We start from the raw sequence: 17,632 nt of genomic DNA on the forward strand, positions 1-17,632 counted from the left end.
CCTTAGGGTAGGCAAAGATTTCTTAGCTATTAAAGCATGAAACAAAAAAGGAAAACTAAAAAATTAGAGTGCATACACTTAAAAATTTGCTTCTCAAAGGACAGCATTAAGAAAATGGAAGGGCAAGTCAAAGACTATCGGAAAATATTTGCAAAACATATGGACTTGTATCCAAAAATATATAAAGGACTCTTACAATTCAATAATAAGGCAAACAATCCAGTTAAAAAATAGGCAAAAGATTTCTACAGACACTTCAAAAAAAAAAAAAAACACAAATGGCCAATAAGCACTTGAAAGGTGCTTAGCACTATACCCCACTAGAATAGCTACAATTTTAAAAATCAATAATATCTAGTATTGTTATAAATGTGCAGCAATAGAAATTCTCATACATTGATGGTGAGATGCAAAATGGTACAGTCACTTTGCAAAACAGTTTGGCAGTTTCTTATAAAGTTAAACACACACTTATCACATGACCCAGCAATTTCACTCCTAGGTATCTAACCAAGAAAAATAATACTTATGTCCACACAGACTTGTATGCAAATGTTCATAGCAGCATTATTCATAAGTCAAGAACTAGAAACCCAAACGTCTATGAAATGGTAAATGGAGACACAAATTATGGTATATCCATACAATGAAATACTACTCTGCAATAAAAAGCAACAAACTACTGTTAGACGAAACAATATGGGTAAATCTAGAAAATACTATACTAAGTGAGAGAAGCCAGACACAAGAGATTCCATTTATATGAAGTCTTAGAAAAAGTAAACTGTATGTCAAGCAGCAGATTAGTGGTTGCTGGGGAGTGGGAGTGGGGAAAAGAAACTGAGAGTAAGGGGACAGGAGGGAACTTTTTGGAGTGATGTTCTCAGTGTTGATTTTGGTGGTGATTACATAACTGTATAAAAAATTCATCAATGTACACACTTAAAAACGAGTGAATTTGATCAAATTATATCTCAACTGTGAAAAAACAAACAACGTAATAGCATTTTCTCCTTGACTAATTAGGATTGAAAAATAATTGATAAAAGACTAGTTTTTTAATTGGGGGACTCAACATGTAAAGAAAAATTATGTAAAACTCGGAAATAAAACAAAGGGAGGGTTGCATGTCCCTTAAATGTCATACTGGAGGACTGTTTAGCAAGCCCACCAAGAATTATTTAATTCTCTAAGAGAATGTCCCATGTTTGACTTCCCTATCTACTATCGATTGAAGGCCTAGATGTTAATTTTCACGTTAACTAGCAGATTTTTGTATCTAATAGAAATGCAAATGATTTCTGATAGTAGAAAAGATAACCTCGAAGGTTAAGGGTTTACTGCCTTGTAGGATATTAATCAGTTATCTAACTTGCAATCTTTTTTTTACATTCTTTTTTCAAATGCCTATAAATACCTGAGTCTTCAAATGCTCTTTGAACCAATTTTCTCTATTTCTCATACTAACATGTTGAAAAATTTTGACACATCATTCTATAGTTGTATTAAATTATGTTTTCAATTTTAAAAAATCATACTTCGATGAATATTATTTAATGCTTCATTTGAGTGTCACTCAAATCATCTTAGGTACACTGATGTGAGTCATATATTTTGAGAAACACAGTATACTACCACTACCGTGTCAATTATAAAGCCAACTCCTCACTCCCTACATTAAAGCCTTCAGAATGCAACCCCTTCGTGTTTGTGATACTCGATTTTAACTTAGAAATCAATACTTTGTTTCTTGGATACTTCCTCTTCATCTCCAACTTCATCTTCAGTGACCTCAGATCCGGTGGTATATTCTTCTTCTTCTGAAAATAACGACTGTTGTTTCTAAATTTAAAAAATAAAACATATTCTATTAAAAATATAATATCACATCTCTAATGAACTCTTTCAAACACATTTCTTTAAATTTCTTTTGGATGAACGAGCCAAAAAAGAGCTGATAAAATGACCACTGCCTAGCACAACATCCAGGAAATGGACATACAATTTTTACATTTAGGACAGGATCACATTATATCAAATATTTTTTATTTCCTTCACAGATCCTAATAGAGGGATGGGTACAGTTTTTGTTGAATTACATCTCTATCACTCAATTGAATGTATATTCCTTGATATTAAGATTAAATCAAAATATAATAATTACCAATATTAAAGTAGCCATATAAAGAAAGACGTGCACATCCTCTGGGTGAATGTGGCCCTGGGTTACTTAACCATATCCACATCAGTTTCCCGCATCTATCCAGCCTACTGTCTGCCATCACTGATCCAAATTCCTACTCCATTCTTGTGAATACTGGTGACAGATGGCATAGTAATGGCAAAGAGACAAAAAACCCCCAACCAATCAACCAACCAAATAATTGAAACTTAATAGATTTATTGCTTTGTTCAATGTCCTAAATGCGACTTAAGAAAAGTCATTAAAGAAGACTTATGGATTATGCAGCCAGATAACTGAGCATGTGTGTCTTAAACCCTGACATTTTTAGTAAGCACAAAATTGTACAAGTAGAAAAAGATGAAATACACTTAACTAAAATCTGTAAAATAAGACACTGATAAGATTCTATTAAACTAAACTTTAGGAAGAAAGAGATCCATGAAAGAATATAATTGCTCACTTACCAGTTGCAGAGTCCAGTTTTTCAGTGACAGGAACTATAAAAAAAAGACAAAGGAATAAGAAATGAATAAATCTGCATCTATCCTGACTGCAGCTTCATATTTTCATGTGGATATTGTGGGAGAGCTGAAAAAAGCTACAAGTATAGTTTCCTTCCAGGTTGAAACATAATTAAAACTCAGGCTGAAAGTGATGAATTACAATCTTTAATATCCCCTGCCTAGAGGAAGATATGTATGTATACAAAAAAAGAAAAAAAAAAAAATCAACATTTTTCCCAGTGTCATTTCCAAAGGATAAGTAAATCACATGAAGAGATAACAGTATAATTTTAGGGTTTTTAAAAACTATTTCAATCACTTTTTAATGTTTATATTTTATTATAAATTAAGGAACTAGATTATACATGAACATTCAAGAAACCTAATTGCTATTTTGTATATAATTCATAAATAAATGTTAGTGAGTGAATATTTATAGCCATCTCGAGTTTATAATGCTTTTTACATGGAATAGCTCACTTCTCAGGTAAATGCTACCTCAACCAACACAAAGGCAGGAAGTTCACAGACAAACAGATTCCCTAGTTGTTAGCTTTCTGGTCGTTGCCTTAAAAATATTTCAGTTTTGAAAACTTTGAAAAAACTAAATGCATTCCTGATTACAATTTACAAAAGCATACAGAAAAAAGTTTATAGAAGTAGGAGGGGTCAAAATATCTCATTTATACTATCTTCATTTCTCAGATCATTATCTGTCCATAATAAAAACCCTGAAGACCATGTTGTATTTTCTTCCCCAAATTTAAGTCTACTAGTTATTAATTCTTCGAGGGCACGGAATGTATTCTATTACCCTGCCAGTCCTATTAATTCAGCATAATACCTTGTTACTATCACGAAGTCAGTAAATGCTTATTAACTGAAAATTTCAATTTCAATTTCAATTGATCAGGTTTCTGTCAAAGATTAAATGTCATCAATTGTTTAGATAAATAAAGAATAAGTGAAACAAGCTACTCACAGCATTGAGCTCCCCACTTTTGGGGCCCCATGGTGTATTTGGCTCTAGTAAAACATCACAGTCTAGACCCTTTTCATCACAGGGACCAACTCCAGAATCACTGGAAAGAAAAAGAGATTTTTATGGAGAAGGGTCCAATTTCTTAAGAATTTAAATGCAAACAATATCTTTTTTTTATTGTAGATGTTTTACAAATTGCTCTTTAGAAACACAGTTCTTGAGTATAAGGTAGCCACTTCAACATTTTCATTTTGTAATTCATCTAGTTGACTCCCCTACCGGACGTCACTCCACACAGGAAGAGTACCACTGCACTACAAGCACCATACTTGCCAGGTGGCGAAAGGAGCTGCTCTGATTGGTACTGCTTTGAGAACAGCCTTGATTAAAGAGTCCTCCTACCCTCCATCTGAGCCTGCTGCAACTGCACAATGATGGAAGGAGTTCAAATTTATGCAGAGATGACCTCAACCATCAACTTTTTTTTCTAGTTGTATCAATCACACATTTAAGAAGGGCTTAAGTAATTGGGAAAAGAAAAAACAACCCTTAAAAATTGGAGCACAGGTCTAGCCTTTTTAATCATCAAGGACTCACTTTTCTTAGTTTTTGTTCCTCCTGGACCTCCACTCCAATATTTTGAAGTTTTTTATCAAAAAAACACCTGCTTGCTCTTATTGTAAGCTAACATATAATTTATTAAGCTTTCTGAAATAAACTATTTGAGGACTGACATTACTGATTTGGGGAAGCACTAGGGGATAGAGGATTCTGAGATGGGAGCAACTGAATAAAGCTGTAGTACAGTGTGGTCCCACCCGCACCCCCTCACCTAACTGTATCTTTAGGAAAAGGTACAACAATGACATCTTTGTGCTTGTGCAGATCATCCAATATTCTAGTAGTCGGACAGGAGAGCAAATCTCCACCTTCACCTTGATCACGAAGAGTAACCACGTGATCCCTCACTTTACAACCCTGTCGTGTAAGAGACACTAAATTAGAGAGGTAGGTTCACTATAGAAACGTTCCTTTAAAGATGACTGTATGTTTTTGTTCTCTGCCCAGTCACATTGTCATATTAACCATTTTACAACTTTTTCTCAAGAGAAAATAATACTTATAGAGAAAAGAGTATGAAACATGAATGTACACCTTAACAAATATCCCAGAACATCCACATAACCGCCATCCACATTAAGAAATAGAATATTGCTAACACTCCAAGAGTTCCCACAGGCCCACTCTCGATCATCACAATCTCCCAAAAGATAACCTCTATTCTGACTTTTATGGTAATCACTTCTTGCTTTTATCCTCTTACCACTTGAGGATGCATCCCTACATACTATAGTTTAGTTTTGCCTTACTTTTTGTTCAGCATTATGTTATGATTCAACCACATTATTGCATGTAACAACAGCATTTGCTTATTTAATGTACAGTATCCACTCTATGAATACACACAATTTACTTATCTATTCTACAGTTGATGGATAGGTTGTTTCAAGTTTGGGGCTATTACAACTAATACTACTATGAACATTCTGTCATGTTTCCTGGAAAGCAAGTGCTCACACATGTACCAAGTTATATTACTATCAGCAGCATATGAGAGTTCTTGTTACTCCATATCCTCGCTAACACTTGGTCAGACATTTTAATTTTAGTCATTCTGGTGAGTGTGTAGTGGTATCTCATTGTGGTTCTAATTTGCATTTCCCCAATTACAAATGAGGTTGAGCTCCTTTTCATGTTTACTGGACAACTGACTGCTTTCTTGTGTGAAATTCCTATTGTCTGTCTTTTTCTTATTGATTTGTAGGAGTTTAAAAAAAACTCAATATGAATCTTTTATGGATATTTGTTGCTAATATCTGGTCCATTTGTGAGTTTGTCTCCTTGATTTCAATTTATTTAATGTACTTGAATTTAAAATCTCTTCCTTAATGGTATTCTCTTTTAATACCTTTATTAGTTTTCCCTTCATATAGGGCCTTATTTTGCGAATAGTTTGGGCTACAGTCTAATTCCATTATTTTCCCCATATGGATATTGCAATGCTCCATTACCTCTTATTGGAAGGTCTCTCCTTTGCCCACTGATCTGTAATGCCACCTTTGTCACAGCCAAGTATTCAAGTGGCTCTGTTCTCTTGTACTGGTTCATCTGTCTGCTCTTCGCCTGTATCACCCTGTCTTAATTACCAAAGCTTTATACTAAATCTTGATATCTGGCAGAGCAAGTACTTCTACTTTTGTGTTCTTTGAGAGTATTTTAGCTATTTTTGGCCCTCTGCATTTCCACATACATTTTAGAATTTACTTAACAAAGTTCCCAATAAAAACCTATTAGGATTTTTGTCAGTTTAGGGAGCACTTAGATCTTTGCAATATTGAGTCTTCCAATCTATGAACATGCTACAGCAATCCATTTTAAAATTTTCTTTATTTTCTCTCAAAACATTTTATGTTTTACACAGAGTTCTTGCACATATTTTGTTAGATTTATTCCGAGGTACTTGATATTTTTGAGGCTATTGTAAACGGTTTTTTTATAAATTTCATTTTTTCTTTTAAAGATTGGCACCTGAGCTAACAACTGTTGCCAATCTTTTCTTTCTTTTTCTTTTTGCTTTTTCTCCCCAAATCCCCCCAGTACACAGTTGTATATTTCAGTTGTGGGTCCTTCTAGTTGTGGCATGTGGGATGCCACCTCAGTGTGGCCTGATGAGCGGTGCCATGTCCGCGCCCAGGATCCGAACCAGCGAAACCCTGGGCTGCTGCAGCACAGTGTGCAAACTTAACCACTCGGCCACGGGGCTGGCCCCTAAATTTAATTTTCTAATCTCATTGGTCTACAGAAATAAAACTGATTTTTGTAAGTGATTTTTAATACATCAATCAAATTCTTATTAATTCTAATAATCTATTTGTAGATTCTTCAGGGTTTTCTATGTTTACAACATCATCTGCAAATTATGACAGTTCCTTTTCAATCCGTATACCTTTTTACTTCTTTTTCTTACATTAACATACTGTCCAGGGATTCCAGTTTAATTTGAATAGAAGTGTGGTGACAATGGGCATACTTATTGTGCTCCCAATTTCAAAGCTAAAGCTTTCTACATTTCGCTATTAAGTGTGATATTTGCTGTAAGTTTTATATTATCTGTCCTGAATTGGATTACTTCATTTCCTTTTTTTCTAAATTTAGTAAGAATTTTTTGTTTTCATTTGTTTATTATTCCATTCATTCCCTTCACACACATTAATTTAGAAGTTATACATTCTTCTATCCTTTTAGCAGTTACCTAAAACTTATAATATGTATTCTTGACTTATCGAAGTCTAATATGTTAATACCCTTCCTCTCAAATAGTGCAAGATTTTTTTTTTAAAAAGATTTTATTTTTTTCCTTTTTCTCCCCAAAGCCCCCAGGTACATAGTTGTATATTCTTTGTTGTGGGTCCTTCTAGTTGTGGCATGTGGGATGCTGCTTCAGCGTGGTTTGATGAGCAGTGCCATGTCTGCGCCCAGGATTCAAACCAACGAAACACTGGGCTGCCTGCAGCGGAGCGTGCGAACTTAGCCACTCGGCCACGGGGCCAGCCCCCAGTGCAAGATTTTTTAAACTCCATTCCACCATGCTCCCAACATATAGGCTATTATTGTGGGTTTTACAATTATACATTAAGGGGCTGGCCCCATGGCCTAGTGGTTAAGTTTGCCATGCTCCACTTCAGCAGCCCGGGTTTGATTCCTGAGCACTGACCTACACCACTCATTGGTGGCCTTGCTGTGGAGGTGACCCACATACAAAATAGAGGAAGACTGCCACAGGTGTCAGCTCAGGGCAAATCTTTCTCAAGCAAAAATAAATAAATAAATAAACAAATAAAATTATACATTAAAATGTATAGCATATATCAATTATTACAAATCTTTCTCAATTATTAATATAATTATATATTTGTTACACACAGACACAAGCATTAATATCATTGTTTTATATAGTCAATGTTCACTTAGATTTACCAATATATTTCTTTCTTTCTTCGGTCTTTATTCTTTCTCATACCTGGAGAACATCTGTTAGTAGTTCCTTTAAAGCAGTTTGCTCATTGAAAATTCCTCCAATTTTTGTTTGCTTAAAAATCTTTATGGGGCTGGCCCCGTGGCCGAGTGGTTAAGTTTGCGTGCTCCGCTGCAGGCGGCCCAGTGTTTCGTTGGTTCGAATCCTGGGTGCGGACATGGCACTGCTCATCAGACCACGCTGAGGCAGCATCCCACATACCACAACTAGAAGGACCCACAACAAAGAATATACAACTATGTACCAGGGGGCATTGGGGAGAAAAAGGAAAAAAATAAAATCTTTAAAAAAAAAAAAAATCTTTATTTTGTCTTCATTCTTTTTTTGTGTGTGTGAGGAAGATTAGCCCTGAGCTAACATCTGTGCTAATCTTCCTCTTCTTTTTGTTTGCCTGAGGAAGATTGTTGCTGAGCTAAGATCTGTGCTAATCTATCTCTATTTTACATGGGATGCTGCCACAGCATGGCTTGACGAGTGGTGTTAGGTCTGCACCCAGGATCTGAACCTGTGAACCTGGGGGGCCACAGCGGAGTGCATGAACTTAACCACTATGCCACCAGGCCAGCCCCTGCCTTCATCCTTAAAGGACAATTAAGGAAGGCACAGATTTCTAGATTGTTAACTATTTCTTTAGGCACACTGAAGACTGAGTGGACTATACTCTGGCTTCCATTGCTGCTGCTGAGATGTGAACTCTGCCTAATTATTGATGTTTTGAAAGGCTTCTGTACTTTCTTCCTCTGGCTGCTTTTAAATATTCTCTTTATTTTCTTGTTTTCTGCAGTTTCACTATGATACGTGCAGGTATGGATTTCTTATTACTTTACTGGGAGTCACTGGATTTCTTGAATCTATAAATTAATATCTTTCAGTAACTCTGAAAAATCTCCGCCACTATCTCTTCAAATTTTGCCTCTGATCTACTCTCTTTCTCTTCTATTGGAAATCCCATTAAAAAAATAGACCTTCTCACACAAAGAGACAAATACTGCATGATTCCACTATATGAGGCATCTAGAGTAGTCAAATTTGTAGAGACAGAAAGTAGAATGGTAGTTGCCAGGGGCTGAGGGGAGGGGCAATGGGAATCAGGAATTGTTGTTTATTGGGTATAGAGTTTCAGTCTTGCAAGAGGAGAGTTTTGGAGACTGGTTGCACAACAATGTGAATATAAACACTACTGAACTGTACATTTAGAGAACAGTTAAGATGGCAAACTTTATATTATACATATTTTACCACAATTAAAAAAAAGACATGCACTCTCCAGGTCTTTTACTTTCTTTCATATTTCCTATCATTTTGTCTCTTTGTGCTTCATTCTGGATAGCTTCTTTTGACTTTTATCTTGCAATGCTCTAATTCTTCAGCTGTATCTAATCTGCTGTTAAATCTGCCACTGAGCTTAAATTTTTGATATTGAGTTTTTCAGTTCTAGCATTTCTATTTGTTTTTATTTAAACCCTCTTTGTCACTTTTTATAGTTTATAATTCCCTGCCAAAAATTTCCAAGCTTGGTTTCTTTCAACTGAAGTTGGAAATCTTATTTATTTTATAGGCTGTGTTAGTAATTCCAATATTTGAAGTTTCTGTGGTTTGTTTTTGTTGTCTAAGTTCTGCTGTTCCCATTCTTGGTAACATATTTTCATCAATGACATGTTATCTTTGTATGCTGAATATTTTGTTTAAAAAATTGTTTATAGAATAATCTGAGCTGTAGAATATTATCTTTCTCCAAAGAGGATTTTTACTGCTTTTGCCAGGTGCCTGTGGACAGTGGCAATCCAGGATTACCTCAATCCAAGTTCAGGGCTTGAAATTTCCTAGGCCACTTAAATAAATCAGAGCTAGGTTGCTATCCAGGCAAGGGATAGTTTACTTCTGATTTACTCTTATTTTCTTTGGGATCCCAAATCGACGTATAAGGGTGAGAATGTAATTCATTAATGTCCCCATTCTTGACAGACCTTGGATCCTGACTATTCCCAAAAATCCTGATACGGCACTAAAAGCTCAGCCCAGGCTCTCAGCCACCTCTTTCAAATTGATAATTGCCTCCAAGACAAAAAATGGCCCTGAGCACCAGCTCACTCCTTTGGGTTCCCGTCATTTTCTGTATCTTAACACTAATTCCTCATTATCTTACCAGCTCTTTGACACTTTTAACATGATCTTTAAATTAGTATTTCATCCACCACTTTTTAGTTGCCTTTTCACGGGGGGTTGATCTAAATTACTTAGTCTGCCATTACTGGAAATATAAATCACCACATGAGCTATTTAGATTTCACTTAGCCCAAGAACTCACCTCAATCAGTATGCACGATATCGCACACAAGACTTATCATACAGTTTCATTACTATTTATTCCTGAATCCTCTCACAATGAATGGAGTATTAGTTAATACAACCAGTAAACAGACAATAACAAGCCAAAGAGTTACAGGTTTAGAAGTATTATTCAACACAACGTGAATGTGATAGTTAAAATAGAAACGTCATAACCCTAAAGAAATGCAATGACTAAAAATCACGTAACTGCAAAACAAGACAGTAGTCATGAATGAATGAAATTATCTTGGGCCTGGAAAAGCTAATTCCACTTTGTTTAAAGTCTCATGCCCAATTTAAATAACTCTGTATGCAAAGCATCTACCTAAACTTTAAATATGAACATTATGTCAGTAACCTATTACTTCATCAATAAAATTTCTGACTAATCAAAGTTGGTAATTGATTGCAAGCATAACAAATCTCCAAATCCAGCTTAAACTCCACGATCCACATTTTAGTAACATTTGTGCTAACACCCTAAATTCTTTGCCCGTAAACTTCATCTTACCCATATGGCAAAAGCCCAGCTCTGGATGAGCTTAACTACCCATTTTTGCTACACCTGTACTAAGCAGCCAGGGATGCTGGAGAGAGTGATATAAAAAAGCATGCTGGATTTCACTGTAAATTTGATTACCCACCTCCAACGGGCTCTCAAACTGCCTAGTAACCTACAACATTTCTCTGGAAAATTCACTCTCCTATTTTCCAGAAAAACTACTTCAAACCTTGGAGGCTTGCTTCCCTCTTCCCCCTCATCCTTAGCAGATGGATTTAATTTTCTACTTTATAGAGACGAGAAAGGAATTAGATTGGAATAATTTATCAACCAAATGACAAAACACCATTTTACTAATGTCTGCAACCATCCTCCTCTTCTCTCCTGTTATAACAGAGGAACTATCCTTCCATCTGTCTAAACTAATACTGCCACAGGTACTTAAGATCCCACCCTACCCTGCCTCCACAGAAACCTTGTACTATCATCCTCTCCTCCTCAACTGATCCTTGCCACTGACTTTTAAAAAGCTCTCTCCTATCAAAACAAAATAAAACAGAACAATAAACAAATATCCATAACCTAATTACTGACCCATCTCCTCCTTTTCACAAACTTCTCAAAAGAGCTGTTATCATGATGTTTCCATTTGTTTTCTTTTTTTTTCTTTTTGCTGAGGAAGATTTGCCCTGAGCTAACATCTGCTGCCAATCTTCCTCTTTTTTTTGTATATGAGCCACTACCACAGAATGGCCACTGACAGATGAGTGGTGTAGGTCTGCGGCCAGGAACCAAACCCAGGCTACCGAAGTGCAGCACTAACTTAACCACTAGGCCGCTGGGGGTGGCCCCATTTGTTCTTTTTTTACTCACTCCTCGACCCATATCTATCTGGCTTCTGGATCTAGCACTCCATCAAAACAGCTCTTCACACCTTTGAATTCTAGGTCACCAAAGCCAAAGGACACATTTCATTATTTTATTTGACCTCTTAGCAATACCTGGCATCATGGACCACTCTTTTATTTATTTATTTATTTATTTATTTATTTATTTATTTATTTTTTTTTTTAAAGATTTTATTTTTTCCTTTTTCTCCCCAAGCCCCCTGGTACAAGTTGTATATATTCTTCATTGTGGGTCCTTCTAGTTGTGGCACGTGGGACGCTGCCTCAGCGTGGTTTAATGAGCGGTGCCATGTCCGCGCCCAGGATCTGATCCAATGAAACACTGGGCCGCCTGCAGCGGAGCGCGCGAACTTAACCACTCGACCACGGGGCCAGCCCCCACTCTCTCTTTCTTTAAATACTATTTCTTTGACTTTCATGACAACATCCTTGGTTTTCCTCCTATTATTCTGGCTGCTCCTGATCATTCTTCTCTGCAGGCTCATGCTCCTCTATCCATCTATTAAATGTTGGAGCTTCTCTAGGCTCCATTGTAGGTCCTCTGCTCTTCTTGTGCTCACCTATACCTGCTGGCTTCAATTATCACTTATTTGCAAGAAGCCTTACGAATGATTATCTCCAGCCTAGCCATTTCTCTGAACCCCCAAACCCATATTGCTAACACTGTTTGCCTGGTTATCTCATAAAGCACCTCAAACTCAAAATGTCCAAAACAGAACTCATGAGCTTCTCTCCAAACCTGATTCCTTTCAGTTTTTCTCCTCCTCAGTGAACAGCACCACCATCTATCGAGTAACACAAGCAAGAAGCTGAGTTATCCTTGACTCTTCCTTCACCCTTTGTGATATGATCCACCAAGTCATTTTAGTTTTAGCTCCTAAATACTGAATTCATCTACTTCACTTCACCTCCACTGCTCTAGTCCAAGCTACCATTATCTCTCTCTAAGACTCCTGTGATGACGTTCTCTTGTAACTGACTCCAGTGATTCTTCCCCAAGCTATTCTCCACAATGCAACTGATATTTTCAAAACCCAAAACAAAGAAAACACTCTAACTTGGCCTACAAGGTCCTGTCCCCACATGGTGTGACACTTAGTTACCTCTCCAGCTTTGTCTTCAACTATGCGTGTTTTCTTTAACAGGCACAGTTTCTTTCAGTCTCTTTTTACTATGTACCTTTAGACCTTGCTGTTCTGACTGGAGTGTTCTTTCTCTTCCTCTTTGCTTCACAAATTCCTACTCATCCTTCAGATCTCAACGGAATGACAACTCCTTTTTGGAGGCTTTCCCCGACTTCAGTGCCCATGTCAGATCAGCCTATTACAGACACTTATGGCCCTGCATACTTCTTCAAACATTTCTTTGTGTGCTTTTTTTCCTTGTGATATTACTGCCTGAACTGTAAGTTTCACGAAGGCAGAAACTATCTAATTCTACACACTACTCTCCGCCTTGCAGTGTGTAACACAACTTTGGTACTTTATAAATATCTGTTGCACAGATGATGAGGAAGAGCTTTTGGTGCCTTTCATCTCCTCATGAAATTTAATTACATAACATTTTCAAAAGTATTAGTGATCAAAGACTCTAACCCATAGCAATACTCACATAATGCACCAAGATATATATGCAAGGATATTCATTGCAACTGTTATACCATCAATCTGGAAACAACCTAAATATTCATTAATAGGAGAACGGTTAAATAAATTGTGATATATGCATAGCTTGGAATATTACACAGAAGTTAAATAAAATGTCACAGAAAGATAACGTAGGTATATTATTGAGTGAAAAAGGCAAATTACAGAATAATATGAACAGTATGATCCTATTTCCAAGACAAAACTGCATATAATTTGTGCCTGAAATATATAAAACAAGGTCTGGAAGGAAATTGTTAACTGTGGTCACCTCTAAGAAGAGAAGGAGAATGAGGGAGTAGGGTGAAGAGGGACTTCTATTTTTTATTGTACTTATTTATGTATTGTTTAAAGTCTTTTCTACATGAGTATATTACCTTTATACTTTAAAAACAATAAAAGAGAAAAGATTTAAATAAAGAGTGTTAGTGAGTGCTATAACGATAAAAGGGCAACATTCAAAATTTACCTTAGTAAGCTGAGTAGGATCAAACCGAAGAACCTTTTGGTTACAGCAGGGATAAATTCCAGTGCCAACAGTACTCAGTGAACTTGCTGTAGGATAAACCACTGTTTCTGAGTGATATTGACAATGTGAAAATTCTATACAGAGAAAAGCCTGTAAATAAAGGAAAAGAATAAAAGAAACATATAAAATCAATTATTATTCCCAGAATGAAATTATACATCTCAAAAATAGTTTACTCAAGCCCACATATTGAAATACCTAGGAATAAATTTAACCAAGGTGGTGAAAGACCTGTACACTGAAAACTGTAAGACACTGATGAAAAAACCTGAAGAAGACACAAATAAAAAGAAAGATATTCTGTGCTCATGGATAGGAAGAATTAATATTGTTAAAATGTATTTCAGTGGTTGCCTAAAGTTGGAAGTGAGACTGGGGAGCAGCAGCAAAGGGACACAAGAGATCTTTTTGGGGTGATGGAAATGTACTAAAATTGGATGGTGGTAATGGTTGCACAACTCTGTAAATTTACTAAAAATCAGTGAATTGTACATTTAAAATGAATGAATTTATGGCATGTAATTACACCTCAATAAAGCTATTAAAAAACAAAAACAACACTGTATTCAAAATTCAGATGAATTAAATTGATCTTGATGTATAGCTAATTTTACAATTTGCCAATCACATACAAAGTTTTCCAGTGAAATCACTTTTCAGTCTTTTGGCTAAGATCAGTGTAGTACCTGTTCTTATCAATTTAAAAAAGTTTTCCAATGAAAAGAAGAGGTAAAATTTTCCTCACTTGATTATACTTTGACATATTTTTTAAGGTAAATATTTCTACCAGTATTAATGAAAACTATGAAGTAACTGAATCAGTGGTGAAAATCTTAGTAAAATTGAGAGTCAGGTTTCAGATATGTTTATAAGTTGGCAAAATAATTTAAAGAAAATAACAAAATTAATAATTTTAAGCACTGATCTTGAACACAAAAGCAAGAAAGGATAGTCTATAATCAGAATTCTTAGTTATTAACTCCAATTATGATTTTCAAATGATGGTTTTTGTTTTCTGGTTTTTGTTTTTTTCGGTGAGGAAGATTGGCCCCGAGCTAACATCTGTTGCCAATCTTCCTCTATTTTGTATGTGGGACACTGCCACAGCATGGCTTAATGAGTGGTGTGTAGGTCTGCACCTGGGATCTGAACCCACGAACCCCGGGCTGCTGAAATGCAGCACCCGAACTACACCACCAGGTCGGCCCCCAAACAACAATTTTTAATTAAAAATTTTTGAGTCTTATAAAAGTTATAAGGTATATACTCATAGACAAAGTATTTTGCATACAAACTATTTTATGAGTTCATGAACTCTCTTTAATAAATATTAAATATTATAAATCAATATTCAATTTGCTATTAATAAGGGAAAAAAATCCCTCAAATTGTCTGCATTCTGACATGCTCTACAAGTCAGGTTTTAGAAGCCTGATATCCTTCATTATGAGTGATACTCCATATTGTAGGGATGACCACTACATACCTATTAGTAGAAAAAAATACAAAAAAACGACCTGACAATATCAAGTGCTAGTGAGGATGTGGGGCAACTGGAACTCTCATACATAGATGGTAGGAATGCAAAATGGTTCAGGGACTTTGGAAAACTGTTAGGCACGGCAAATGTTAAATTCACATTTACCATACAAACCTTCTACCCTATTTCTGAGTAATTACCCAAGAGAAATAAAAACCTATGTTCACACAAAAACCTGTATGGAAATGTTTATAGTTGCTTTCTTCATAATGGCCCCAAACTAGAAACATTTCAAAGTCCTTCAGTGGTGAGTGGATATGGTGATACATTCATACAATGGACTACTACTTAGCAATAAAAAAGAACAAACTGATAACCCACAACACAGATAAATTTCAAATCCATTTTGCTAACTAAAAAAAGCTAGACTAAAAAAGGTAAATGCTGTATGATTCTATCTATATGACATTCTGGAAAAGTCAAAACTATTGAGACAGTAAACAGATCAGTGGTTGCCAAAGGCTAGGGTGGGAGAAGCGATTGACTAAAAAGGGGCACGAGGGAATTGTTTAGGGTGATGGAAGTGTTCTATGCTTTGATTGTAGCGGTATTTACATGACTGTATGCATTTCTCAAGCCTCATGAAAAGGATGAATTTTACTGTATGTAGATTATACATATAATATTATATGTTATATAATATATATATATTATATATAATATAATATATATAATATATATAATAATATATAATATTATAAGTATATAAGTCCAATTTTAAAAAATTGTGGGCACATATGGAGCCCCCTGGTGGAAACTTATATAGTTCGAAAAACCTCAGTCTGATGGTTTTGATAAGCTGCTCTTCCTTCCCTCTACTGGAAATCATTACCCAAGTGAGACAGGAAAATCACCAAGGGGTGGGAGACTTTAGGGATTCATAAGAAATTTTATGTACAACACTCTGGATTTATACATAAGACTAATTAGGAAATGACTGTGCTCTATATTTTTATTCTATAAAAAGCATATTACTGGTTCCTTCAAATAGTAGTATTTCTTATGCTTTTATTATAAACTTCATTTATTTAAAAAAATAAAAACTTTGGGAACACAACTGTTATAGCAAGAAGGGCACGTATCAATAGCACTCTATTTGCAAAGTGCTCCTGAATTTCTAAAGAAACTTATGCGTTAACAGAGAAACAATTTGGCTGGAAATAATGAAAGGCAGTAAGGATTCTGCATTTTTTTTTCCACTGAAAAAATGGATTTGGTTGCTTAAAATCTGTTGGTTTTCTAAAAATTCAGCAAGGTATTGATTTGTTTTTAACTGAATAAATTTGATACGTAACATTGTGTAAGTTTAAGGTGTACAGCGTGTTACTTTGATACATTCATATATGATATGATTGGCAATGTAGCAATATTTATCACATTCCATAATTATAGTACAATATTATTGTCTATATTATATTGTGCATTATATCTCTATGTCTTATCTATCACTTGTTACAAGTTTGTATCTTTAAGCACCATCAATCTCATTCTCCACTCCATTTCCTGGTAATCACCATTGTACTCTCTGTTTTTTACAGGTTTAACTCTTTTAGATTCCACATATAAGTGATAGCATACAGTGCTTATCTTTTTCTGTCTCACTTATCTCGCTTAGCATAATATGCTCAAGATTCATCCATGTTGTTGGAAATGGCAGCAAGATATTGTTTTAGCAATGAAAACTAAAGAGGAAGAAGAAATATGGTAAGATAAATGAAGCCACATATATGTTTAATAGCATCACAGTTTTTGCCACTAGTTTCTTTAAAAAGATGTCAGATATTGTTCAACACATTCAAACATATATCCAAAACAGCCTGCTCTCATTGTTTGCAGAGTGAGATATTTAAAAAAAACCAAACCTTACCTGGTAACATCTTGAACAAGATAGCCAATTGATTGTTCCCCACAAACGCCAATATACATCTCTCCAAGATTTTAATTCTTCAAAAAGACTATTCAAATACTCATGAACATCCCAAGTCTTATCTCTGGGGAAAAGAACCTTGACTGTTATATTATTTTACAAGCAAGCAACATAATTTGTTTTAAGCAAACGTTTTTAAATTTGTGGCTTATTTCCAAAACCATTTCCCAAATGATGGCTGTGGGATGGACTACACTGAACAGTAGATAAAATTTCATCTGGGAGCTTGTATATTCTTTCTTTTTCTGTGGACAACAGAAAACGGTATGAAAGACTGAATGCCAAATTATTTCCTAAGCAAGATAAAGGTTATAAATTTAATATAGCTTGAGTAGGTTAACAGTTGGGACTTAGGCATATGTTGCTAAATGGAACCTTTACTCTAACTGTGTGTATTGTAAAATTAGTTGTTATTAATTATTGGCGCTTCTAAACATTTCATTATGTATTAGCTCTTTACATCATTTTCACAAAGCATTTTCT

At 35.4% G+C, this 17,632-nt stretch overlaps 1 protein-coding gene and 1 pseudogene across 11 annotated transcripts in view; one reads left to right on the forward strand and one right to left on the reverse strand.

Annotated features, from left to right (window-relative positions):
* SANBR (SANT and BTB domain regulator of CSR) overlaps positions 1 to 17,632 on the reverse strand; it is a 51,470-nt gene that overhangs the window by 12,384 nt on the left and 21,454 nt on the right. For all 11 annotated transcript variants that reach the window (XM_014857464.3, XM_044772499.2, XM_070512764.1 and 8 more), the window contains 6 exons: positions 17,090 to 17,213; positions 13,623 to 13,772; positions 4,503 to 4,648; positions 3,671 to 3,770; positions 2,650 to 2,682; positions 1,743 to 1,842 (listed from right to left, as the gene is read on the reverse strand). In XM_014857464.3, the coding sequence (XP_014712950.1) occupies positions 1,743 to 1,842; positions 2,650 to 2,682; positions 3,671 to 3,770; positions 4,503 to 4,648; positions 13,623 to 13,772; positions 17,090 to 17,213 (653 nt within the window). The remainder of the gene's footprint in view (positions 1 to 1,742; positions 1,843 to 2,649; positions 2,683 to 3,670; positions 3,771 to 4,502; positions 4,649 to 13,622; positions 13,773 to 17,089; positions 17,214 to 17,632) is intronic.
* On the forward strand, positions 14,331 to 14,432 carry LOC123286764 (U2 spliceosomal RNA; annotated as a pseudogene).

Source organism: Equus asinus, chromosome 6, assembly GCF_041296235.1.
Source record: "Equus asinus isolate D_3611 breed Donkey chromosome 6, EquAss-T2T_v2, whole genome shotgun sequence".
Taxonomy (NCBI): domain Eukaryota; kingdom Metazoa; phylum Chordata; class Mammalia; order Perissodactyla; family Equidae; genus Equus; species Equus asinus.